At 36.2% G+C, this 25,809-nt stretch overlaps 5 protein-coding genes and 2 long non-coding RNA genes across 10 annotated transcripts; 1 reads left to right on the top strand and 6 right to left on the bottom strand.

Moving 5' to 3' along the window:
• Positions 1-274: 274 nt before the first annotated feature.
• On the bottom strand, positions 275-3,355 carry LOC143453367 (ras-related protein Rab-10-like). The gene is made up of 6 exons (XM_076954683.1): positions 2,501-3,355; positions 2,316-2,376; positions 1,768-1,906; positions 1,545-1,634; positions 1,155-1,256; positions 275-837 (listed from the first exon to the last, which is right to left on the bottom strand). Exons 1-6 carry the CDS (start codon positions 2,634-2,636, stop codon positions 724-726), a joined length of 642 nt encoding a protein of 213 aa, XP_076810798.1. The 5' UTR covers positions 2,637-3,355; the 3' UTR covers positions 275-723.
• An 84-nt stretch (positions 3,356-3,439) lies between these two features.
• LOC143453368 (ras-related protein Rab-13-like) lies at positions 3,440-6,014 on the bottom strand. Its single transcript, XM_076954684.1, has 6 exons — positions 5,626-6,014; positions 5,420-5,480; positions 4,958-5,096; positions 4,686-4,775; positions 4,130-4,231; positions 3,440-3,803 (listed from the first exon to the last, which is right to left on the bottom strand). Exons 1-6 carry the CDS (start codon positions 5,759-5,761, stop codon positions 3,708-3,710), a joined length of 624 nt encoding a protein of 207 aa, XP_076810799.1. The 5' UTR covers positions 5,762-6,014; the 3' UTR covers positions 3,440-3,707.
• Positions 6,015-6,686: 672 nt separating this feature from the next.
• Positions 6,687-9,314, bottom strand: LOC143451556 (F-box/LRR-repeat protein 8-like). Its single transcript, XM_076952201.1, has one exon. The coding sequence runs from the start codon at positions 8,828-8,830 to the stop codon at positions 7,673-7,675; it is 1,158 nt and encodes a 385-aa protein (XP_076808316.1). The 5' UTR covers positions 8,831-9,314; the 3' UTR covers positions 6,687-7,672.
• An 8-nt stretch (positions 9,315-9,322) lies between these two features.
• Positions 9,323-12,987, top strand: LOC143451558 (uncharacterized). Its single transcript, XR_013114870.1, has 3 exons — positions 9,323-9,755; positions 9,867-10,163; positions 10,275-12,987. It is a non-coding gene; the product is annotated as an uncharacterized LOC143451558 (long non-coding RNA).
• A 788-nt stretch (positions 12,988-13,775) lies between these two features.
• On the bottom strand, positions 13,776-16,570 carry LOC143451557 (uncharacterized). 4 transcript variants are annotated; one of them, XR_013114868.1, is made up of 7 exons: positions 15,821-16,570; positions 15,212-15,359; positions 15,029-15,098; positions 14,840-14,944; positions 14,548-14,706; positions 14,327-14,418; positions 13,776-14,238 (listed from the first exon to the last, which is right to left on the bottom strand). It is a non-coding gene; the product is annotated as an uncharacterized LOC143451557 (long non-coding RNA). The 4 variants fall into 4 exon arrangements; XR_013114867.1 differs by having other exon boundaries at positions 15,473-16,566; XR_013114869.1 differs by having other exon boundaries at positions 14,323-14,418; positions 15,212-16,569.
• Positions 16,571-17,652: 1,082 nt separating this feature from the next.
• On the bottom strand, positions 17,653-19,560 carry LOC143451999 (uncharacterized protein YwbO-like). The gene is made up of 5 exons (XM_076952799.1): positions 19,373-19,560; positions 19,077-19,162; positions 18,663-18,804; positions 18,283-18,466; positions 17,653-17,998 (listed from the first exon to the last, which is right to left on the bottom strand). The coding sequence occupies exons 1-5, from the start codon at positions 19,478-19,480 to the stop codon at positions 17,880-17,882; spliced, it is 639 nt and encodes a 212-aa protein (XP_076808914.1). The 5' UTR covers positions 19,481-19,560; the 3' UTR covers positions 17,653-17,879.
• A 2,099-nt stretch (positions 19,561-21,659) lies between these two features.
• On the bottom strand, positions 21,660-23,995 carry LOC143453104 (uncharacterized). The gene has a single exon (XM_076954252.1). It carries the CDS (start codon positions 23,966-23,968, stop codon positions 22,733-22,735), a length of 1,236 nt encoding a protein of 411 aa, XP_076810367.1. The 5' UTR covers positions 23,969-23,995; the 3' UTR covers positions 21,660-22,732.
• Positions 23,996-25,809: the final 1,814 nt, after the last annotated feature.

Below are 25,809 nucleotides of genomic sequence, written 5' to 3'. Positions count from 1 at the left end.
AGATAGCGTGATTAGTTAACTGGTTTATAACGGCCAAGGGTGCCAAATTTTGCCTGTAAAGTTCAAAAATAAAATATGCTGGTTAACTTTGAGAGACGATTCTCAAACAAACTTGTCTCCGGTCTATTAACTGTTCTCCAAAGCTGATATGAGTAATTTGTAAGTTAATAGTATTTTGCAAGTGCCCAGTGTTTTGCTGAAATAAAAAGTTATGGACGTGGTGAAATCCAATTTTCTGCTTTTCATCGATTACCAAGATTGGTAATCGATAGCTCACATATCAGTGGGTCGATAAAGATAATGACATAGATGTATATTAGAATGTACAAGGTGTGGGTTTAGGTTATAGGCCTACAAGAAATAAATACAAGAAAGAATTAAATTAAACTTCATCACAACATTTCTTCAACACAATACGACAGTTTCAAGAACTGCGTTCATCACAAAATGGTTCACAGAAACTGGAGCCAGAAATGAACAATTAAACTGAACTAAAATTAAACATTTTAAAGGCGCTTTTTGTAAACACAATTCCACTATGCACTATAAACAAATCGGTATGTAGTATTGCCATCAAATCTATAGGCTAACACCGGCGAATTAGAATGACAGAATTGATCGTGAAATATGTTACGGAGAGAGGAAATATTACTTGTTTCAACCAAACAGTACAACACAATTTTGGCTCAAATTGTTCAGCTGTCGTTTATTAAAAGTAGTTTCTCAACCGGAAGAGCAACACTTCTTTCCTGTGTTTGCATCCAGAGAAGTAGACAATTCTCCGTCTAGAGCAACTACTTTGTTTGGTCGTGGAGGTTCAGTGACTTCAGGTATTTGCTGTGAAAAACACTATTGCTTAGTCTTAGAAGTCGGTTTTGACCTGGCATCTAACTTCAAAACAAGAAAAATTGTGTCCTCAGAGCATCATAAATCACAACACATTATCACAGGTAATAGGCCTATACTTGCTCCACGGTCTGCAGAACATGTATCGAATTTCATCACTAACGATGTTACTATAAGTTCTCAAAGAATTAAAATGCTGATAAATGTAAAATAATAAATATACGTTACATCTACGCCTATATGTCCTGAATATTGCGCCCATTCTTTTCATTTTGCTTTCATTTTGCTGTTACCTTTGCCCTTCTCACCTGTTCAACTACTTTGGAGAGCAACTTCATGAACACGTGATCAATATTAATGTTATCCTTTGCACTTGTTTCGTAAAACATCATTCCCTTTTCTTCAGCCAACTGCAGTCATAGAAGTATTAGTTTCAGTAATGGTTAAACGTTAATTATGGTCACGCACTAGGAAGATGTTAATTTGTCAACTGTAAATAGACTACACACAATCCTCATTTAAAACGTAACTTTACAAAATGGATATATAACTTATAAGTTAGTAACATATAATGAATGCTTGAGTTATTCTTGGTTTAAAGCAGCGTTTTTTTTTATAGTGTGCGTTTCACCCAGTAGGGCTTTGTGCTTGCGCATGTTCAAAACACTATTTAATCTTCATCAGCCTGGTGGTTATACCTTTTTGCCTTCTTCCGGTTCGACTTGTCTCTTCTCTTCCAGGTCGCATTTATTTCCCACCAACATTTTTTCCGCGTCTTTGTCTCCCCACTACACATAGAAATATTATCTTTACCATTGATACTTACCAGTGTACATTTTTCAGAATTATATTAACCATATTTGACCGAGTTTCTACTTTTTTACTTTGTTAGTTCAATAAACCCCAAATTAAAATACATACCGCGTCGAAAACTCTACACCAGCTGTTAACTTTGCTGAAGCTCTTTTTATCTGTGATGTCATAAACAAATATGACGCCTTTTGCGCCACGATAATATTCCGTGGTGATGGATCGAAATCTTTCTTGACCGGCTGTGTCCCTGAAAGACAGACAAACCGAAGTCTACTTTTCGAAAAGAGGTCTTGCTGTAAATGAGAGGGTTACTGTATGACATGATAACAGATTTCTCATACTTATGCCACGTGCACTTAAAAAGTAAAGCTGCCGCAAGATGACATTATCTGATACCGGTAGGTGGTGCACTAAACAACTTCATAACTATAACAGACAAACAAGGTTTGCAGAAACAGGCATCTACTTTACAGCATATCAATGTGTGTGGTTTAGGAATTTGTATCATAATATAAGATTTGTTGTTATGCTTTGCACGTACATGGTATAGTAAATCAGCTCACGGCAAAGCTATCTAAGCATACAGGTCAAATAAACTATGAGCAACAAAAGTAAACCTGACAGTATAAGTTATATTGTGTTTTTACATCACCTACCATATTTGAACCTTGACGTATTTACCGTTGACATTCATCATCTTAATCCTGAAGTCAATTCCTGCAAATGCATTGGGAAATTTAAGCTTTCAGGTTGGTCTATCATTGTACTTGATGACCGACCATAAACTCATCTACTGTACAAGGTACAGCAGAAAAAATGGTGTAGTGGTTGGTTCACTTACCGATGGTGTTGAAGCTCTCATAAGAGAACTGGTTGTCCGTAAATCGCGTGGAGACGCTCGTTTTCCCAACGTTTGTATCTCCGATTGTGATCAGCTTGCATGTCAGCTCTCGCCTTTTTCCAGGAATGAGGTCCATTTTCCACTCGATCCAGCGCGGTCGGTTCTAGCCTTGCTTGCTTTAGGCCGAACTTTTATTGAAATTAAGCCTGCCTTGTAATATGACACTGTCAGAAACTTTCTAAATAACCCGTACACCTGTACAAGTACATAACCTAAAATGTAAGTTTCTACAGCCCTTAAATTATTCGTTTTTGTCAGGAAAAAACTAATTTTTCGTTTAGAAATATTTTACAAATAGAAACGTTGCCAAACTACACTTCAGCATGTATAGCTGGTTCTTAACCGATTTGTGTACACACTGGCCCCAGCAGTATTTATTGTTTGACACACAGTTTTTCTCTGGTCTTTGTTTGCATAGTTTCACGCGCCAGCAATTAAACGAGCTGATATTTACTACTGGCTACAATAATGTCCCAATCTTCTCATAGCTAGCCCAGAAGGATATGATTTTCGTTTATGTCCAGTCGTTATTAAATTTTATTAAAACTTGGCCATTGATCTTCCATAAGACGATAATCTTGATGTAGACCTAATCTGTCCTGTGATATGAATATTTATGAAAATCTTTAAGTAGACTTAGGCTATGGCAGATATGCTGTGCCAGTGAAGACGCTTCTGTGTATTATCTTACCCTAGGCAAACTATCATCACGTCGTGTATGGTATAGAGTATAGACAACTCTTATTGGCAATAAATTTGTCTTAGTCTCACAGTAAATGGGCTTATGTAAATAGGCTTTCTGTACGTAGTACAGCAAAATATCAGCAGAAGTGCTGAAAATTTCTATTCAAGAAATCCCAGCATTCACACCAGACTCAGTGTTGTTCCGCTTTGGAATCATTTTTAGTATACAATAACATAAGATCAGTGAAAAGGCAGGAGTGAAAAATTACAAACAACAACGTAATAAAACATCGGAATAACTGGTACACAACTAAAAAATGAAGGCTTTACAAACAATACCTAAATAAGCAATGTACCTAAATACCATATACCACAAACAATACCTAAGTCCTAAATACCATAAAAAGGAAAATGTCAAAGTATTAAAATGAAAAGGGAAAAGTCCGTCTTTCGATAACAAGCTCTAACCAGAAGAGCAGCAGGACTTGGTCTTGGATTTTTCTACTAACGTTGTAACAGTACTACTAGCACTTTCTTGGGGTGGAGTAAATGGTGTTTCCTGTGTTTTTTTGGAAAAAAAGTTGTGTAACAGATTTAAACAGCAAACTTTATGTAATGTATATGCTACAGTGGCTACACTATACATCGTAGATATTAAAACTTACTATCTACAAGCACAATAAATGAGATATCTGCATGGACAAAGTTAACTTAAAACGAAGTCGAAAATCCAACCAACAACAAAATCAGAGCATTCTATAACAGATTATGTTCTTGTCCACATTTAAGCAATAAAAAATAGTATAGGCATGGTGTTTCGTTATGACTTAGACGTTTCACTTCCATCTCTATCTTGTAGGGTAGCTTATGTTTTAGTTTACTAACCTGGTCAATAATGTTGCCGAGAAGTTCTACGAAAACTTCGGTTACATTGACATCATCTTTAGCGCTTGTCTCATGGAACATCATGCCCAAATCTTTTGCCAGCTGTTGTACAATTCATTTCAGTTAACGAGTTTTAGGCTACATCACTCTCACAAAATTGTGTTGAGACTAGACTAAAACGCATATGCATGTAAACTGAGTGCTAATGCAGGCTAAATGCTCAAGTTGAAATACCAAAGTTCACTTGAAGACATGGTAAACTGACCAGACTAAATGCATAAAGCAAAAAACGGAGTGTTTAATAAAAGTTTATTAGGCTATATTGGCCTACTCAGGGACCTGGTTTCAGAGGGTTGGGGGGCATGTCCTCCGAAACTTTTAAACTATTTTCATAGTTGGAATATCATAACTGGAAATGTATTCTGTAACTGCCAATGCATATTACACCAAAATCGTTCCTACGAAAGTTTTCTAGCAAACTAGGTCCCTAGGTCTACTGTTTCTACTGGGAAATAAAAAAATCTTGGAATCTTCTAATTCGTTATAAAATTCTTACCGTTTTGCCTTCTGCTTTAGACACTTGCCTTTCGTGAAGCAAATCGCATTTGTTTCCCACGAGCATTTTTACGGCATTTTTATCACCCCACTAAGAAAAGAGTAACAAAATTCAAGTCACCGATATAGCCTACAGTAGCTAAGCGTAGTCTATGAAGTAAATTTTCTGATACTGTTTCGTAGTTAAAGTATAACACACCATCATAGTCAGTCATCATCAGTCATAATCACACCAAAGGTAACTATTTCGAAATCTTAAATACGCTAACGCACCTGGTTGAAAATTTTAGACCAGCTTTTGATATTCTTAAAACTCTTGCTATCTGTGATGTCATAAATAAAAATTACGCCTTTCGCGCCACGATAATATTCGGTTGTGATGGATCGAAATCTTTCTTGGCCAGCAGTATCCCTGGATGATAAAGATAAATTGTATCTCGCTCTAAAAACTTCCAGAAGAGACTATGATAACTGTCAGAGGCAAAGTTGTTATTATTTGTACAAACGAATAAAGTTAAGTAAGCAAGTTAGGTATGCTATGCATTTTATATCCAGCTGCAACGATTTAGGTTAAGCTAATTGCACTAGCACGCCTAGTGCACGTGAATTTCAACACAAAAGATTGCAAAACGAAAGGATAGGCATTGTAGACGACGAAGGGTTACCAAATTACGAAAGTTACCAAATTGATTTATAAGAAAGGTCAAAATAACTCTCCCATATCTTGCAACTCACCAGATTTGGACTTTTACGTGTTTTCCTTTAACGTTCATGAATCGAATTTGAAAATCTACTCCTGTAAGGAAAAATACTTTGATATCAGTTATTCGTACAATAACTGTCAGGTATAAGTTCTTTAGAATGTAGGCCTATGTACTGCTACATAGTACAATAGGCCTGTATGACTATGAGAACGGTAAGATTAGCTGGGACTCGCTTACCGATTGTTGCTATATTATCGAACGTATATTTATTCTCCACAAATCTTGTTGTTACACAAGTCTTCCCAACATTGGTGTCTCCAATAGTAATAAGTTTACATTGAAATTCTTGCTTTTTCGACACGATTAGATCCATTATGTTTTGTTAAATTTTCCCAAGCAATGACTATGCCGCTAGATATACTCCGCTTAATCTACCGAACCATCTGAAACAGTACTTAAAAATAATACAAATTTCCGTATTAAAATCTCGATTATCATTTTAGTTTTTGCAGCTATAGCGTTCTCTCAGTCACTTCTTAATAGTTTTGGAAAATAGAGGAGGCGCAAGCCCATATGCTCGACATTTTTAAGTTCTAACGTCAACTCGACGTGCACTAATGTACACTGGCTTGTTGTACTCTTATTACCTTGTTCTATCTGAACACATTTGTGTGCTGTCTCCGTAAATCGAGCGTAAGATAAAGTAGGACTATATTTGCTTGACAAACACATGAAATTTAGTGTCTCACCGACAACCTTTACTTCGTTTTGCTGCCCAGTACGTGTCCATATACAACCAAATACAATTTAGGCCTATAAGTTAAAGTTTAGTGTGTTTGGACAAAAGAAAAAAAAAGTTCTTTCCTTTATGCTGAAACGTAATCAACAAAAACCGATTAGGGTCAAGTTTTTCAAATAATAACTTGTGTTAAGTCTAGTCGGTTAACTGACTCATGACAGGCCAAATTAGAAAAGGATGGCTCCTGCTTAGTCCTCAACGCTGTCACACCATCGACGTTGATGACGACGCGACGTCTAACGTGTCATCAACGCTCACACTGCACTAGATCCACCCGACGACGCCGTCAAGTCTTTCATGTAATCTTGTAGAATAGGATTCCAGTCAAGTTTTTGCAAAAAGTGAATCAAATCGAGTCACTGATTCGAGTCATTACGACTCTGTTAATTACTGAATATATAACCGGCACCTTTGTTCAAATATTAAAACTGTTAACATGCCTTCTACTGAAAGGCATTGACAGCTCACTATTAAAAAATGCGACTTTCAGGTCATGGAATCGCTGTTAATACTTTTTATTTGGCTCATAAACAAATAATAAAAATCAACAGTTGACCAATACTTCTTGGTCCATCAAAACAGATAACATAAATTCAGCAAGAAATAAGATTTGCAACAGATGACAATTGAACAGCAATCTAAAATTTTCTTTCTTTTAAGTTACTATGGTACAAGTACTGTCCCAATTTATCTCTATATAGTATTATGTTTGAGATAAAGAGTAAAATTATTGCAAACAGAAAAACTCTTTTAAACAGCAGTACAACCAAAAGTTTGTTCCATGGTCCAATCCACCTTCAATTTGTTACAATACAGACCAGAGTCTATGTCTGATACAGATATTGTACTAATGAGTAATTTTTATGGCATTGGATTTCAAACGGTATATTTGGATAACAATTGCGGTACAAAAAAAATTTGAATAATAAGTTATTAACAGTCAGCATAGCAAGCACACACACCTTAAAGTTAATTTCATCATCAGAAGTCATATAGACATTATAAACACAAAGAGAGGTAATTAAAAATTAGCCAATCAATACCGTGTGCAACAGAAAACCTATGAACACTCTTTTAAATAATTATTTATTAAACACAAAACATAACTACAAGACTGAAACTGAAATCATTAAAACATCAACAACAATACTGCATTTGTAATCGACTGAAATTGAGACATAAAAACATACCATACAATGGCATTACACAACACTAAAAATATCTATAAACTTAAAATATATACATTTTCTACAAAGTAACTTAAAAGAGCCGAATTAGTGTACTACCTTAGGTATTAAAATTACAATATAATCAGAATAAACAGTGTAACTGCAATTGTAAATTTAAGTTCAATATCAAGTAGAGCACTACCGACCAATACTCTTGTCTTAACGACATTACATTGATGCTAATTGTTGAAGAAAATAACCTCAAGCTTCAAATGATTATTTATCAAATTATCATTTCGTGCTGCTTCTGAAACTTCTAAGGATTTCTGCCATCTTGATTTTGGCCAAAAGCATAAAGTGTAAAGTTGTCAAGGTTCCTCAGGGTTTTGATGGAGTTGATTACTTCAATGTCCAAAGCACAATAGCAATGAAGCTCTCTAAGCTTTTCGCATTGTGAAACGAGACCAAGAAGTGCAGGTTCTAAACCAGGTGGAGCTTTCCTTGTCCAGTCCAGGCTCGTATGAAAACTTAGATTTATCAAGGTTGATGAAAATGTTGCACCAATGTGGGCTATTTCATCAGTTAGCCATCCATAAATCTTCAAATCCAACTTAACTAGGGGAATTCCCGAACACAGGAGGGGAATAATCTTGTGATGCAACATGGAGCTGTGAAATTTCATCGTTACCTCACATAAAGGATGTGCTTTTGACAAAGTCTTCCAAGTCTCACTCGGAATAAGTTCATTGTATTTGTCACTTCTATTGCACATCAAAGATAACTCCCTAAATGGAACGCTTTTTTTCTCCGCAAGTGTTTCCAGAACATCACTGTTGATGCAGTGATAAAATGTATGCAACTCCTCCAAACATGGACATTTCTTTACAAGCTCATGTATACTGTTTGGTGTGACATTATCAACCAGACAGGAATTTTGTACTCGTAAAACTCGCAGAACATTATGGTGCTTGGCAAAAATTAAAAACAGTTCATTATCAAAAGCAATGTTGCAGTGGTTAAGATCAACTGAGGTTAAGTGTAATAAAAGTTCTGATTCCGCTTGATGTCGAAACATGTTTTTCAATTTATCCAGAATCTCATTTCCATTAAAACACAACGGGTTGCTCCCAGTAAAGTGAAAAGCAAATTTTTGCAATTTCTTTTTCTGCAATGATGTCAGCTCATCTATCACGTAACAAGCTCTTTCACGGCTTACCTTTTGGGATTGGTTTATGTAAATTTTTACATCCTTCAAAACATCACAGTACCGTTCCACACATGTCATTGCTTTTCCTTCATTGTCAACATCACTGTCAAATTTGAAAATGAATCTGCTCCAGAGCTTTGGGTGATGAAAGCAATCCGACCACGCTTTGCACACAAGGCTGGCATTCAGACGATCGTTGACATGCAAGTAGGAAAATATCTCAACCAATATATGCTGAGGAATATTAGTCCAGTTAAGGTATTCCATTATATACAAAATAGTTCGAATTCGGGATAAATGCAGTAAAATATGCCAGGGTGCTGTAAGGTGATAAAACCAAGAGAACTCAGTGTAACAATCGACAAACCATTAACATCCCATGGAGACACTCAAGAATACCTTCTTCTATAACAGGTCTATAAAACTAGAGTTAAGCGTTCTTTGATTGCAGTGCAGTATTTTCGGACTTTAGCTACTTAACGATCTCGTTACACCGACAATTAAGGCCAGAAGCTAACCGACTAGCAGTACAGCACCTGTCATGCAGGCTGTATAGGTTCAGAGATTTAGGTTTGAGTGCGAGATTAAACTTGTGTCCGTCGACGTATCACTTTGTGTACTACAGGATTCATAACAAATCTTCAATTACATACTAGCGGTGTTTTGTCACCAGTAGGCTGCGCTTAAAACCCAATTTTGGTAATGTACACAGTTGTCTCAGCCGCAAATGTCTTTCCTAATTTGGTCTAAATAACACCACTGTCATTCTGGCAGAATCCTAGCAGAATCATACTATCCAAACGAACAACAGTGTTTCCGACTCCAAAATTTTCAAAAACAGAATGAAACAGCATTTTAAAACAAAGCAGACAAAGTTTAACGCTTCCAATCCTCCAAGTCAAAAAAAACAAAAATTTTAGACACATATTTTAAAATTAGAAATGATGGTAACACAAAACAACAAGAAGGAAAAAAACAAGAGAGTATACACACAAAACGAGTTTCAAGAGATATGAATGTTGTAGTCCTCTGTCACAATTAAAAAACAATTTCACTACATGACGTAATAATGAACAAAAGGAAAAAGGCCTTATTGCAGATTCTTAAAGAAGATTTCCTCCTCTTCACGATGGTCACCTTGAAATCGATCCCCCCTGGCCGGAAAATTCCGAAATTTACAAAAACGCGACAGGTACTAAGAAATGCGATAAGACCCGAAAACGTAAAAAATGCCGTATTTATTAAATGTTTCACGTCAATTCTGCTGAGTGTTTCCGGAGGAGGTGTGAATTTTTTATTGCAGATTCTTAAAGAAGATTTCCTCCTCTTCACGATGGTCACCTTGAAATCGATCCCCCCTGGCCGGAAAGTTCCATAATTTACAAAAACGCGACAGGTACTAAGAAATGCGATAAGACCCGAAAACGTAAAAAATGCCGTATTTATTAAATGTTTCACGTCAATTCTGCTGAGTGTTTCCGGAGGAGGTGTGAATTTTTTATTGCAGATTCTTAAAGAAGATTTCCTCCTCTTCACGATGGTTACCTTGAAATCGATCCCCCCTGGCCGGAAAGTTCCGAAATTTACAAAAACGCGACAGGTACTAAGAAATGCGATAAGACCCGAAAACGTAAAAAATGCCGTATTTATTAAATGTTTCACGTCAATTCTGCTGAGTGTTTCCGGAGGAGGTGTGAATTTTTTATTGCAGATTCTTAAAGAAGATTTCCTCCTCTTCACGATGGTCACCTTGAAATCGATCCCCCCTGGCCGGAAAGTTCCGAAATTTACAAAAACGAACGATCACTTAAATAGACACTCAAACCACAAGTAGTGACACACTTAAAATGTAAAATCTTAGTATAAACAAAAGAATATAACTATATAAAAATTTATAATCTCAGTATAAAAACACGTTTAAAAACACGAACACAAAAACACAAACATTTGCTATTAATAACTACATATACGTGCGTGAGTGAAGTGAAAAGATCCGTCTATTATCGTATTTTACCTTTCAACATCTGGGTAAAAACAAGGTCTACGTTTAATGTGTTGTGGAAGGTTTGGAGAATGTAAAACATCATCGGTTACTAAACTGTTATTCTGAACTGCGTTCTGAATATTTTTCGGCACTATGTACACCCCTGGTCGCTGCTGATATTTATAGTAGCCGTTATTTCCGGTTCCGGACTGCAGCATGCACGAAAGTGATGGCGGTTGTTTGTCGGACTGTTGAGCAAGAATTTTGCCCTTCATTCTCGCTCACACCTTCTTTTCGATTTTCTATCAAATAGTTTGCAGGAGGAATAACTTTTTTAACAACATAGGGGCCTGTCGTAACGCTTCTTCATTTGAAACCTACGTTGTTCCAACCTTGATTGAACTGTTTGGTGAACCAATTTCATTCGATCTTGAAGATGAAGGATGTCTTCACACTTTGGAGTAAAAATTGGTGCCTTACTAACAAGATCTGCAGGCAACCTAAGATTATTTCCAGTGAGCAAGTAATGAGGAGAAACTCCAGTTTCCTCATGAACACTTGAATTGTAAGTAGCGCTAACCAAGAAGAGCGCGTCATCCCAAGAAGTTGGGTCAACCTCAACATAATTTTTTTAAATCGCAATTGTGGTCTGATTGTTTCTTTCCACAGCACCGTTTCCCTTTGCGTGATACGGGCTGGTTCTTGTCTTTTTGCAGCCCATTAACCGTGAGAGCTCTTGAAAAAGAATACTTTCAAAATTCCGGCCCTGGTCGGAGTGAATTGTTTCTGGGACGCAATGTATCGTCACCCAACGGTGGTAAAGCAAATAAGCAGTATCTTTGGCATTTTGGAATTTCATTGGCCAACACTGCATGTATTTTGTGTAGGTGTCACATACGACAAGAATATCACGGTTGTCGTTTCCTGTTTCGGGTAGACCGCTTAATACTGTGGCGACCGTGAACACTGTATATAATTGGCAATTAAAAGCGGGTTATGTGTGTTCTCCAGCTGGAATAGAATTTTAATGTTTAAACAGATGTATTACATGGTTAAGCAGTTATTCAAACAAAGGAGTCTAAAATGTTTCAAGTAGCATTGTATTTTACCGTGTAATAGTTTGTACGTAGCAAATGCATTGTTTCTAGCAATTTGTAGTCAAAAAGTAGTTCCAATTGACATGTGACGTAGTTAAGTGTGTCAAGTGGTTTTCTGTACACGATGTAAATCGATTTGAATTCTTTGTGAGAAAAAGGCTTAAATTGGAATACTTGACAGTAGACACGTTTGACTGTACGGCAATTGGCAAGCGCTGATTGGTCAATACTTTGAGTATAAAAAGAAATGTTGGGTTTAAAATCGCTCTCTTGGAAAGTATCTGAGAAACCCCTTTTAGACATTCACTTCTTCTGAGTTATTTCCTGTGAATTGAAGTAATTACTAAGATATTGGGAATTGGAAGCATGGTGTAAATATTGCTAATTCGATACAACTTATTCGGACAATATAACAATTAAACTTTATGAAGTTGGTGTTGATTTAAGAAGCAATATAGAGACAGTAAACGCAACGGAGTCAAAGACAATTATCTCGGAGTCAAACAGTAAGACTTGGCTTAGGCCATCCCGAAAGCCACCATCATACACCATATTCCCATAATACGACGATTTCAACTTTCTGCATAGGTGGATTTTCCTCTGATGGAACTAATGGGGCAAGAACAATCCGCCTTGGTACTTTTCTTAAATCGCGCAAGCAACACTCTTTGCAGTATGTTTCGACATCTTTGTGGCAAAATGGCCAGAAAAAACGCTCCTTTAACCTGGCAAATGTCCTTTTAACGCCCATATGTCCACCTCCGTGAATTAAATCGTGAACAGACTTCAACACATCATTCTTCATTGTTGAGGGCACCAGCAACTGAGCATAAACTTCTTCCAGAGAATTCTCGATTTTTTTTTGAATGATGGTCGGCGTTCCTGGCTCATCCACTGAAACAGTCTTTTCAACACTGGATCTTTTTGCTGCGCCTTAATAGTGTTTTCGGTTGACCATCCAGATGCTTCTTTTGCTTTTGGGGTTCAGGCAAGCGTCTTGGGTGCTGGCGTATAGGGAGCGAGTCTCCAGTTTCGATTGAGTGTTCGACCAGTTCTGTTTGTCCAATATCGTACGGGTGCAGCGAAAATACATCACGATAGGAAGAGATTACGGAAACAGCTTTTGGCGTTCAACCTCTGACAGTTCCAATTTGTCCAAACATAACTCATCGTGCAGTGCCGACAACTCATCGTTGGAAAACTTGTTCTCTATGCAAGTCCTGATCCATAGTTTGAACCTGGTAGATTTCCCATGGTGGATTGCTGTGAGTTCCATGTATGTCAGAAGCACGTCGAAAGTTTCTTGCACGTTGCCTGTGACAACGTCGAGCAATGTGACCATATTCCCCACAGTTAAAACACTGAAGTCTTTTTCTCTCTTCCCGAGGTTTTCTTGCTGTCTTCATTTCTTTTCGCAGTTGGAAAATTTCGTCCTGAAGTTTTTCGACAGTTCTTTTTAATTGGGATACGTCCTGGTGATCTCCTGTAACCGCTGCTACTTCTGACGTCATTATACGTGGTTCATGATGCGTCCGTTCTGCGTTTTCAATAATGTTCTTTGCTGTGGCGTAAAAATCCGGTTGTGCATTTTTAAAGTTATCGCGTAAGATTTGAGAGGCTTGTTGACGATCTCTCAGTCCTCGAACAAGTAGGTTGTACAGCACACTGCTGCGCATTTCATGCTGTTCGTCGTTTGTATAAGCCATTTTTCCCAATTGAGCTATAGATTCAAAAAAGTTTCTTACAGATTCGTCAAAACCTTGAGTTCGCTGAACGGGTTGTTGCATGGCATGCTTTTGTGAAGATAGTCCTGAAACTGTGTCTTTTGCTTTTTGAATGAGTTCGTCATAACTAAGCTCGTAGAGCTTTTTACGACCATCGGTCATTGAGAATCTCATGCCTTCCGGCAAGCTTTGTAGAGATGCATGTTTCTTCACCGCATCCGATGCTTTAACGCTGTCGCAGAAGGATTCGAATTCTTTGAGAAAAGACGAAAAACTATTGCCACGCTGGTAACGAGGCGGAGAGTAAAAAAAATTCAACTTCAGTAAAACTTGATAAAATCTTCTGTGCCTCTAAGAGGTCGTGCCGTGCTCGCCAGTGTTACGTTTTGTTGTTCTCACTCTTAGAATTACAGGCACATGTTTTATTTTAAAAGCAGTTAGGTCAAGTTTTCGTTCACATAGCTCATTTCAGGAGCTCCAATACAAAACTGTCAGTGCAACTACTTGTCAGACACACATCGATAAAAAGATACATGTGCTTAATTAACCACGGAAACGCGCAATCGGCCGCAAGGGAGAAACGCAACAGATACAGGGCAAAAAAAAGTGTAACAGAAACAACAGAAATCGTTTGCTGCCTTTGTATAATGAGGTAAGACACGGCTCGATGTTAATTCTCTATATCGCCGAACACTTCACATGCTTAACTTCCAAAGAATGTTCCTCATGTCCTGGGAATCCTATAATGAGCGTAAATGTTCAAGGAAGGTTCATTTCCACGTCACAACTGCTTGTGATCGGATTAAGAAGACGTGATTCAAAGTCACTGTCAGAAAAGATTGTGGTTGCCAATCGTGAGTTAATTATACCCTGTGGAGAAGGAAAAATAAGATATAAACTTCAGGCAGGGATTTGTTACCTTGAGTTTGGTGAGGAAAAACGGCACTATGTTACCTACATCGTGCGTGAGGAAAGAGTAGTCCAGTGTGATGGTGGGGAAGTGGGGATAGTAGAATATGATGGTGTTCCTTCCAAGATCGATCGCTGTAACTATATATTTTTTACGAAAAAAATCAGCCAATATTCCAAAACATCATAAAGACGTCAATAAGAAAACTGCTTTCACGAAAGAAAACAAGTCTCAGCATAATACATAAATCATTAAATGGCGAAAACTACCGAAATTTATCCTTGACATGGAGATAATCACAACAAATGAGCTGGAGGAATTTCAGCCACAGTACAACTTGGAAGGTGAGGCTGATAAACACTGGAAGGATTTGTCGACGGCCGTTCTGGACAATATTGCTCAATCACTTATTGACCTTATACAGTTTTCTGTAGAAAATGCAAAGTCAAAGATGTTTGCTTATCGCCACTATCTCTTTTTACAGTGTTCAATGACAAAATTGAAGATTTACGAGTACGACTTTACGAAGTTAAGTACACGGAGAAATATCTCAGTAGCAACCTTGCATCAAATCTCCTGGAGTTTGTTCGCAGCAGACTGTGTGTACAACAAGTGAGGAAGCGATGGGTAGACAACTCTTTTATTTCCCATATCACTGTGGGCAACCTTTAAATAAAGTATTTTGAAAAGTATCAGTGTAGCTGTAACGTTTACCTTATATGAGTGTTAGAAATAGAAGCCATAATTTACCTCACTCTGCACCTCTATCACTTGGACTACAATAATGCTTCCAAGAAGTTGAATTTCCCAATCAAAACGTCTGTTGATGAAATTAAGAGCTGTTCACAATCACATACAGTTCACAAAATGTACGATAGTATAGGTGCATACGAGCACTGGGACGTCTTTGTATATAAAGAAATTTATATGTACTTCTTCATGTAGCACAGCGATGCCGTCAGTTCACTAGATTTTTCCATGGCATGTGTAGCCTCTGCCAGTCCCATGTTTGTGCATTCTTAGATGTTATTCTAATGATGATGTATCTGGTTGGCTCCACATTCTTTTATGTTCACTTTGTCTGTTTGTATTTAAAGTGCACAGTATCATAATTGTTGTGCCTGTTTAGTATTTATGCTTCACTATAAATACTACTTCTTAGTGTAACCATTGGTTTCGTTCAACGAGCATTACCTATTATCGAGGTATAATATGCCTATTGGGGAATGTCCTGATGAAAAAACCAAACGACCATGAAAGGGCTGCCTCAGGGGCATGGTTGGAAAATCCATCAACAGCAAATTATGATTTAAACAAATAGATATATTGGTATGTTCAATTTCAGTGATAATAATTAATGTGAGAAAACTTAAATATGGTAAAAGCACAAATGAAATCACAAAACATATGAGACTTGCACAACAATAGAACATGCCTTCAATACCGACATATTGGAGCTTAACCACATTAAAATGATAAATCCTCTTCTTGTATGTTTTAAAGGGCTGAGTTGACTTTTAAAACAGTAATTGCAATACTTACCGTATTGATTAACTTTCAAACAATTTTAACTTATCTAGAGAAAAGGATGTTTACACCAAGAAGTACTTAAACAAAACTTCCCATTTCTCTGTCATAAACTCAGTATTTTGTCAACCCTAAAACATATATGCAATTTGACAAATGCTTACTAGTTACACTAAATAGGCCTATATAACATGTTAAGAATTCAGAGCCAAAAAACACTTGATAAGTAGGCTATTTCAACATCTTGGGCAGGTAAATGCATTTACTGAGTACATATAATACAATTACATGCATATTTATTTTGGAAATCAGTCAAATTACTACATCTATGCACTTTTACTTAGGTTTGTAGACTGTTATCCATACAGTTGCTGACTTGATTATTGAGACAGTGCAAGTGCAACCTATTGCGATTTTGTTTTTTCAATTACATGCAACCTGTTATTAAGCTATAGCTAATGGGCTATGGTCTACAAAGAAGCTTCACTTCCAGACTTCTGCAGTGCATCAACCTAATAGGCCTAAAATGTCAGAAGAACATTTTAGCCCATCAGCATTCAGCAATTTTACCTTTTACCTAGGCCATGCAATTCATAATGCTAAATCAAAGAATTTTCTCATTAATATTAATAATAACGTTTGACTGCTGACATCGAAATACCGTAACCAAAAATACTTAAATGCGATGTTAGAAACAGACAAGTCACGACTAGGCATACCACATTAAAACCATTAGGCAGTTTACCATTAGCGCTTAAGAATAATTATTTAGTCCACTGTACATAGTTTATAAAAAAATAAACGGAAACCCTGCTGTCATTTTGGAAGCTATGATTCTGCTAGGATTCTGCCAGAATGACGGTGGTTAAATAACGGCACATTCGTTGCTGGTAATAACGTCATGTTGGCACTTTGAGTTATATGATTCAATTTCTCCCTACGCAAACGATGCATGATCCGTTTTGTTATCAGAGTAAACTTTATGGTGGGTTAACTTGTTGGATTTTAAAACAATTGAATGAATTAAGGGACTTTTATCTGTATAAATAAAAATTATTTTAAATATTCCTGCAAAACTATTAGAAACGGTATTTGATTACATAATTTATTATTGTACTTTTTGAAGTCTCCTTTTAAAAGCACTGCTTGTGTTAAGCTGGGGTTCCACATTGGAGCGTCTGACTACCTGTATCAAGTGATCCATTTCAAAATGTACACGTAGTCTAAAATGATATAGTTACATAACCTCTCTGGGGCTGCAATTAACTAGACTTGGATGCAGCACATTTTCCCCATTAGAGTTCAATATGTCAGTTTTTCCTTGGGTAAGGCCCTAATTAGTTGTCTCCGACTGGAGGATTCAAAGTTTTCAAACAAGCAAAAAATTCATTGCCGTTGATGTTGTAACAATTCACCCTTGACGAATGGGCTGAACAATTACAACTGGAGTGTGCGTGTTGTAGCAATTAACACTTGTCGAAAAAATGAAAGTAATTGAAGCACTGATGACTGATCCCGTAATCCGCCATACTGAGATATGGATATATCCAAGCGTTTAAAGACACAGTTAGTAAGTTAAATTTTTCAGGGGATGTAATGGATTATTAAATTGTATGTGGAGAGAGTAAGTTGTGTTGCAGAGCAAGTGCCTTTGAGCGGATGAAAAGATAACAAAACTTTTAGGGGTACGTACACACAAACCTATGAAAAATTCAAAAGGTACTGATCAACAAAAAGTTTGGGAACCACTTTTCTAACCCTACACAACAACTTTCAAATAATACACTCCCTTAGTTTTGGCATACACTTGGCTGCCTTAGAATTCAAAACAACCTGCAAAAAACGTATACGTGTGACGATTGGTTTATTCTTTTAGGCTTTAAACAGACCATTATGGCAAAGTTGAATTCAGAACACAAAAGTTTGATATTTCCTTCTATGAACATCATATGTCTTTACTATAACAAAATAAAGCCTTTGGAAAGAATAAAAATCTCATGTAACGCTGTTATATTTTCATGTTATCTGTTATATTTTCATGATTAAAGGCCGTGTCAACAAGGTTGCTAGAAAATTAGGCTTTGGTGGAAAGTGGGAACTTTTCATGCACTTTGTCAAATATGTGAAGGAAATTCCTAGGATCCTGTGCTCCAGAAAATGTTTTCTGATCATTAACGATAAAGAACGGAACACCTAAAGTGAAAAACAAATATTCATATTAAATGATGCCAATTGATGAAATTCAATATAAAAGTTCAGTGAAACTAAAATCTTAGTTTTTCAACTTCATTACTAGATAGATTTGTTTTGAGAGAACAGTGATAATTATGTTCCTGTAAGCAATCTCGCTGTGTAGTATATAATCACTGTCATGATAAGGCAATTCATACATATTTCTTTAACCTTAGCACAAAATTCCACTAGAAAACTCATTTTAGCTTAAACCGATTCTCTAAAGTTTGTTGCCTGTTGGTTACCTGAAACTCCTTGTAAACTCCATCGACCCGCTTTCTCCCTGACTTGGCTCTGATTGGATTCATCCTGCACATAAGCTTTGACATCATCCTTGTTCAATCCAACTGTGGAAGCCAGTGTGGAAACCACTTCTGCATCAGGGTATTCCCCGTCTGTGAAGTAACTCTTGAACAATCCTTCCTGCAGCTGAACATAAGATGGATGCTTAAAAAGCTCATATGTTACTTTAATTAGAATTGTGTAAACATTGAAATAAATTGCAAAAAATTGTGTCAGAAATAGTTCTAATATAATAATTAAATAGCTACCGCTAATTATAAAAAATGCCTTCATCACTATTAACTAAGTTTTCAATTGTGTTGCACAACACCACAAAACTTACTAAATTCTGTTTATGTCCGGTTGGATCCTGTAGTAGAGCATACTCAAGTGCACAATGGCCAATAATAGTGTTTGGAAATCTCTTTGCTTTGTATGCAAATTCCACACCAACACTACGTCCAACGTTAATTAATCGTTGAGCTCTAGTAAAACGAAATAAAAGTTAATATCTTAAAATTTAAGGGAAAAATACCTTCATTTTACAAATTTAAAAGCTTTTGGGACATGTCACATATCAATTTTTAAAAGCTTGTTTGCAAAACCAATGTGCACATTTTTATAAAATTCACTGCTTTATCTAGAAATAAGATTACAAGACAATTCCGTTGGAAAATAAACATTCACATAATAATCGCATTCATAACGACAGTATGTTGGTGCAGAAAATATATAAAAAGTAGAAGAAAAATCTTACGAAGGTGAATTAGGTCCATAGTTGTCACCCTTTGGGGCACCCTCTGGAGGCATGTTGGGTCGTAAAAGAAATGGTTCCCATGTAACCTAAAGTCAGAGAAAAAGACGATGATGTATTGACAATTACGTATTTCATTAAAAAAGAAAAATACAAAACAATGATGACTAATATTACAATATACAGTACTACTAATAGTACTATAATCAAAAATTTATTTGGAAGTTTTGAATTATTTGACACCAATAGTTAAAAAGTCAATATTTATGAATTCCTGTTACTGGTAGACTTAGGTTAACCTTAAATGTATATTTATCTTTGTAAGATTCCATGGCGGTCTCCAAATTCTTTTTACCGACCCAACACCAAGGTCACATGATATCTGATACAACTTTGATATGCAGCATCTTTAAAGACAGTGTGTTTCTATTTTTCTACACTGTTATATCTCAAGTATTTTTTATGGAAATTGTTAAGAGAAACCTATGCAGCTAAGCAAATTTAGAAAACAACAATTTCAATCTTTTATCCAGAAAATTAGACTTTAACTTACAAATGATAAGAGACAATTTAACTAGATTCAGAAAACTCTGAAAGTGAGCATTACAAAATATCTTATAATCAATCATTGTATTAACGAACGTAATGCATATAAACAAAAATGCTTAAAGATTTAGAAGTTGGTATTGTTATAAAAGTAAAAAAGAAACAAAGAATGCACTTCTATTGTATGTAAAATAGCAAAAAGCTCTATTTTAGAGTATGCATTATGCAAATTCTAACCACATCCTTAAAAAGATAATTTCATGTACAAAACTTTTAAAATGTTTTGTCATTTTGTTTTACTTGATCGGTTGTAAGTTTAAATAAAATATTTCTTAGCTGCTCACTAATCATACGTCAATTTCTGGTGCAAAATTGCACAACCGTATGAAAGTGATATCACAATGATAAATAACATGGAACTAGTACTGTACACAACTACATCTAGTTTAGCACTTCTGTAAGTACGCATAAATGTTTAATTTTCATGTTGTGTAATGTTTGGCAACATAACTGACATAGGTTCACCAATGTTACCTCGCATAGTAGGTTATGGTATATATCAAATTACTCCCAAAACTTCCTGACTTTTGCAGGTTTACTATTTCCCATAGATTAGTGTAAGTGTAGTCCGTGATACGTCACAGACCACAGGCACATGGTAGGACCTATAGTGGAAACCATGGCAACTGCACCCTTGAGATTTCTAAAGATTGTCAGACTGTGCTTGCTGCATACGACTGCACAAACGTTTCACAGTTACCACTCGAAAACAGAACCCACAGGTTTAGCATTTGCCTACCAAACTGCAAAATGCACTATTTTACACCCAGTCTGCCAATGCACTCCGATTTTGGCCGTCCTGTACCCCCAGAGATCTCATCGAAAAAAATGGCTATGCTTTTCATTCTGGAAATCTGGGGTAGCACTATACCGGCATATTGTCAAAACTAAGCTGGTTCAGGCTGCATAACAATATTTTTCAGCTTATAATACAATCAAAATAACAAGCTAGACTAAAGTTTCGATCCGTAAGGACAAGTAGTCGATCGAAACTTTTAAGCCTGCACATTCGCAGAACATTGCAGTAAGCTTGCAAAGTTGAGAGGCAATGGGAGTCTGCAATTGGCATTTGCAGAAAAAGTACTTTGAAGATTTCAGCGTCACAATGACTATGCAGAAATGACTCCACAAACATCACAATAACCAATTCACCGTCATCACTTTTCTGTGCACTGAACCGATGACATTTGAATTGTACGAACAGAACTTTTACGCACATAATTATTTTCGAAATTTTAATACAAGGAACGTAAACTTTAAAAATTGAGTGTTCATATAGTAACTAAATCACTTCGTTTACTTTCTATATAAGGTTGTTGAAAAATAAAGATATACTGTGTGGGAGTAAAAAAAAACTCTGCAAATGAAAGTATGCTTGCTAGCGGTGCTTTGTGCACATTTTTGCAGCTGCTAATAACTGGCTATTTGAAGCAACGATCATAAAAATCTATGCTACAGGTAATACACTGACTTTGATTCGGGGGATCTTCTAATGCAGTCCAACCCAGAACCTCAATATCGTCTTAGCCTTATCGTTATTTTTACGCAGTTTATAAAAGGCCACTCATGTCATGTCATGATTCTTGCCTAAAAATATACGTTTTGTGTCTTTCGCCACGCACAGCAACTGTAGGACATATGTTTTACATTTTCCAAATTGGGAAAGGGTTCAGACTTTACAACAAATTTACCTCTAATTACGCCTACGTCAATTTCTACCTTTTCCTATGCAAAACCGCAGTTATGAGTGGTGCTGATATTACTGGATATCAGCCTAATATAAGATCGGATCTGTTCAGGCCAGTTTTTGTTTTTCTAATAATAAATTTGGTAAGCACAGTCTCCTATTTGCTAAAAAATCTTTTAAAGTTAGAGTAAAACGTTCCAATGAACCTCTGCAAAACTGACTCTATTTCAAAGCCAAAGTTAACTTAAATGTAGGTGTCTAACTTTGTAAACTCCAATCTTGAACAAAAAATGTACTCAAAGTAATAGTTTTTCTATTCACATATCACAAGCAAAATGCAGTACCAGTGAAATAACACACATAATAACACATATCCAAATGCAGGAAAACATATTCCTTAGTGTCATTGCTGAACTGTAAAATTCTGATTGCCAGTAAATAGCAATAAACTTGTGCGCTTCCAATGAACCTGCCAATCAGTTGTGTGTAGGTAGAGAAAAACAACTTGTAATGTTGGTTATTATTATTGTATAAAATAAAATGTTACACAATTGAAGAATTCAATCTAACGGCAACAATGCTTCATAGTTACTTGAGACACATGCAAAATATAAAACAAAAATGCAAATACATTGAAACCAGCATTCAAAAATATAAACTTTTCACACATCTAACCATTATATACTACAAATCCATAACAAATACAGATAACGACAGAATTGTGTGTTGACCAACTCTTATGTCGTAAGTACAAAACAGATAGCATTTATATGGTAAACTGTATTTTTTTAACACACAACCTTTAGCTTTGTCAAGATTGAATAAGTGATTGATACTTGAAGTCTGTCTAAAAACCAAAAATAGTATATATGCAGAAATTCGGTCTAAAGTAAGGCATGAAAGAGATTTACTTTATGACATTTATTTCTGCCTGACGAATTAGCTAAAGCTTGCAAAGGTGTGTTAAAAATACTCAGTTAGCCTGAAAGGTGTAAACTGTATGCTGCTTGTACATTGATGCATTTCAGTGATTTGAAGTTTAAAAGCACTTGTGACAAAGCTTTTGATAGCAAAGATCGAAATGCCGAAAAGAACTTTTATTAAAAAATTTATCATATCATAACCAACTATTGCTATAACTAAATGACTAAGATGATCTGCCATATCATTACACCTCGTGAAATAAACACCTGGAAAATGTAAAGTTGTGCAAGATAACTCATTAAACCCATAAATTTATACATATCTACCAATTGAGAACGCATCATTACTGAAAATGTGAAACAAGGCAACTCTGTCAATGAAATAAAAATATCTTGAGACAATGGTATAAGATCATTTAAAAACAATGCCTAAGCGAATTCCTTTAAAGACTTTTAATTCCATGCGCTTTCAGTCGGTGCTTTCTTAATGCTTCTTTGTCAATGTAACTTCTGTCACAATGCCCACATTCTTCAGCCCGATCAGGGATATGTACCTGCATGTGCAACTTCAAATTGCTTTTGCGATTAAAAGTTTTTTCGCAGACTTCACAGCGAAATGGCCTTTCACCAGAATGAAGAACCATATGGCCAGTTAGGTTGCCTTTGCGGACAAATGCCTTCCCGCAGAGTTTGCAAGCAAAAGGACGCTCGCCAGTGTGATTTGCCCGCATATGAAATCTCAGTGCAGCTCTTTCAAAAAATGCTTTATCACATTGGTTGCATTGATGAGGTCGAATGTTTTTATGAATTAGTAAGTGAGTTTTGTAACCGCCTTTTGTGCTTAACTCTTTAGAACAGATTTTGCATTTAAATGGACCAACATGTCTTGCATAATGAGATTTAAAATTGTTTGGATTGTCAAACACCTTATCACAGATATCACACTGAACATTGTGTTTTTCAGATCTCAGTTTAGAAAAAGAGCGAAGTTGACGGCAGTTATTTTCTGATGTTCTAACAGAGTAACTATCTTGAGGAATCTCCTCCAATATGTATTCCTCCTCCTCTTTAACTTCTGCAGCTACATCATCATCTTCAACATTACTCTCATCCATTTGCTCATCAGATAAATGCTCCTGGTCAGATTCATAAATTTCGCAAGAATCAAAGAAATTTGACACTTCGTCAGATGCTGGATCCATATTTTCATTTTGAATAATCTGTATTTCAACACAATCGATCTGAAGATTATTTTTACCATTGTTGCTGTCAGCTGATATTATTGGATTCTCTGGTATATTTTGCAAAGCCTGCAACGGTCGTTTCACTTCAAGCAGGGAGGAAGCCAAATCATCATTGTTACTGGTGGTTTTGTTATGTCCAGGGAGCTGTAATTCACTATTTTCTACAATGCTAGTGACGTTATCTTCTTCAGTTTGCACTAAATCATAATCTGAACAATATTCAGCAGACGAAGCATCAAAATGAGAAAACAACTGCTCGATACTTGAGCTTAATCGTTTAATTTCTCGGTTCATGTCCTTTCGAATTGCTTTTAATTCTTGCAAGACCATAATCGCAATGAATTTGGCTGAGGGGTTATCAAAATCACCCACACTTCCTAGGGCAGCTTCCATTTTGTTAGAGCAAACAGCTAACCTTGAGTAAACAGAAATCATTAAAATTATGTGTATAACCTATATATCATCTGTATTACATAGACCTATACATCAGTAATGAAAAAGTTTCCAAAATCAAATACAACTGAGCATTTGACCAGCTTTCAAACAAACTGTATAAGCCAAACCTTCATGTCGTAGTGCATAAGTATAAGAGACATGAAAAATGTGACACATTTTATTTACATCATGTTACTATAAACCAGGGATTCTCAATCTGTGGTAGGTGCGAAGCGTAAATGCAGGCATGCACGTAATGTGGTGGAAAATAATGCAGGCAATGGTAATGTATATTATTCTTCTGAATAAACTAAAATTCAATTAAATTAGTTGTTTTACAATAAGTGGCACGTGCTGACAATACAGCGTGCCCAAGTGGTCAACATCTTAAAAATCTTGGGAACCCCTGATAGCCTATAGGCCATAACTGAACTACTCACTAACTTAATACAATCAATTATCACAGATACTGCACATATCAACTACCTTTATCTGCATAAAATACCATAAAACAACTGCTGTACTGTACCTGGCTTTATTCTGCATAAAATATGTCAAACTGTCATAAAACGGTTAACATGAAAAATCATTTTTAGTTTGGTAATTAGACTAGGCGCCTAGGGCTAAACTTATGAAAAAAAAACTCGAGAATGTTTTATGCATTTTCTGATAAAAGTACCAAATTTTCACGAGTTCTGTTAATCTATGACCTGAATTGTTTTTAGATGTGGCGGTAGGCTGTTTCACTTTTCGAAGAATTTTAGTCTCTCTCAAACAGTCAAACTTTTTATACACGCTACTTCTAGAGTTGATCGCGGATCAGCTTGAACTAACTGCAGACCTGCAATTATATAATCAGCGATAATTTGCATGATGCGCAGCAAATTTTAACAATATAGCGCAAAAGATCTAGTATCATTCAGTTTTGTAACTTAGCCTCAGAGGCCTGAGTTAAAAAAATATCACCGCGCGAAGCCGCGAACGCCTTTCTGTGAAAATTGTGCAAAAAATATTTTGCATAGACATCTTTTAAATCACTCAAATAAAAATTAAAATGTCTGACAATAAGAGCTTGAACAAAGGCTAGCTTGGTAACCGGGGCTCGAGTGATGAGGATACTTCGCCGGGTATAAGTCCCGAAAAGACATTCCTCAGTCCGAAGATAAACATTAACATACCATACAAATATGATTGTATTTTAAAACAAATCTTACCAACTACCTGTAAGCACGAAATAGCAGGACATTGGCTAGCCAATTGACCCCGGCCTACAACTTTCAATGGGGCCTATTAGTTGCAAAGCACATTCATCGTCACACATCGATAAAGGAAGCATGAAGTAAAAACACAGAAGGTAAAAAATATTGTGCTACAAAAAATTACGTATACGGACAACTTAACGCCTACTATTTCGACAAAAAGGTTTTGCTTAATTTGTACGTTACTACTTGCCACTATCTTTAGTAATTCCGATAAATCTGACTTATCCAGCTTCACAGGCGGTGCGATACAGATATGCGACTCTAATCAAACCATCGCTTATTTGGCGATGCAACAGTGTGTGTTATGTAGAAATTTGGGTTCTTTCATAGAATCCGCGAGTACGAAAAGCGCAAGCATGACACTGATTCCTGGTAGGTAACTGAAGGTTACAAAACAAATTTGGCACTGTACGCTACAGTTCAATAAAAACTTCTAAATGGTAATGGTTGCGTAAAAAGTACGGAGTAGGCTACGCCAATCGTAAATATTGAAGTTAGGAAAGGAACTACATGCTATTGCATGTAAGTTTCCAAGCTTTTTTTTTGCTAGCGTATAGTTATTGTGGAACTTTTTTGAGA

Source organism: Clavelina lepadiformis, chromosome 4, assembly GCF_947623445.1.
Source record: "Clavelina lepadiformis chromosome 4, kaClaLepa1.1, whole genome shotgun sequence".
NCBI classification, from domain to species: Eukaryota; Metazoa; Chordata; class Ascidiacea; order Aplousobranchia; family Clavelinidae; genus Clavelina; species Clavelina lepadiformis.
Note: the sequence above shows the minus strand (reverse complement) of the source record. Positions and strands in the feature narration are given on the sequence as shown.

Bases quoted from the DNA above. Each gene is read 5' to 3' on its own strand.
- LOC143453367 (XM_076954683.1), bottom strand. From the start codon at position 2,636: ATGGACCTCATTCCTGGAAAAAGGCGAGAGCTGACATGCAAGCTGATC. The intron at 2,377-2,500 runs GTAAGTGAACCA...ATGCATTTGCAG, and splicing joins TGAGAGCTTCAACACCATCG to GAATTGACTTCAGGATTAAG. The intron at 1,907-2,315 runs GTAGGTGATGTA...TCTGTCTTTCAG, and splicing joins TACGTCAAGGTTCAAATATG to GGACACAGCCGGTCAAGAAA.
- LOC143453368 (XM_076954684.1), bottom strand. From the start codon at position 5,761: ATGGATCTAATCGTGTCGAAAAAGCAAGAATTTCAATGTAAACTTATT. The intron at 4,776-4,957 runs GTGCGTTAGCGT...CTCTTTTCTTAG, and splicing joins GGTCTAAAATTTTCAACCAG to TGGGGTGATAAAAATGCCGT. The intron at 4,232-4,685 runs GTAAGAATTTTA...ATTGTACAACAG, and splicing joins CTAAAGCAGAAGGCAAAACG to CTGGCAAAAGATTTGGGCAT.
- LOC143451556 (XM_076952201.1), bottom strand. From the start codon at position 8,830: ATGGAATACCTTAACTGGACTAATATTCCTCAGCATATATTGGTTGAG.
- LOC143453104 (XM_076954252.1), bottom strand. From the start codon at position 23,968: ATGATTTCTGTTTACTCAAGGTTAGCTGTTTGCTCTAACAAAATGGAA.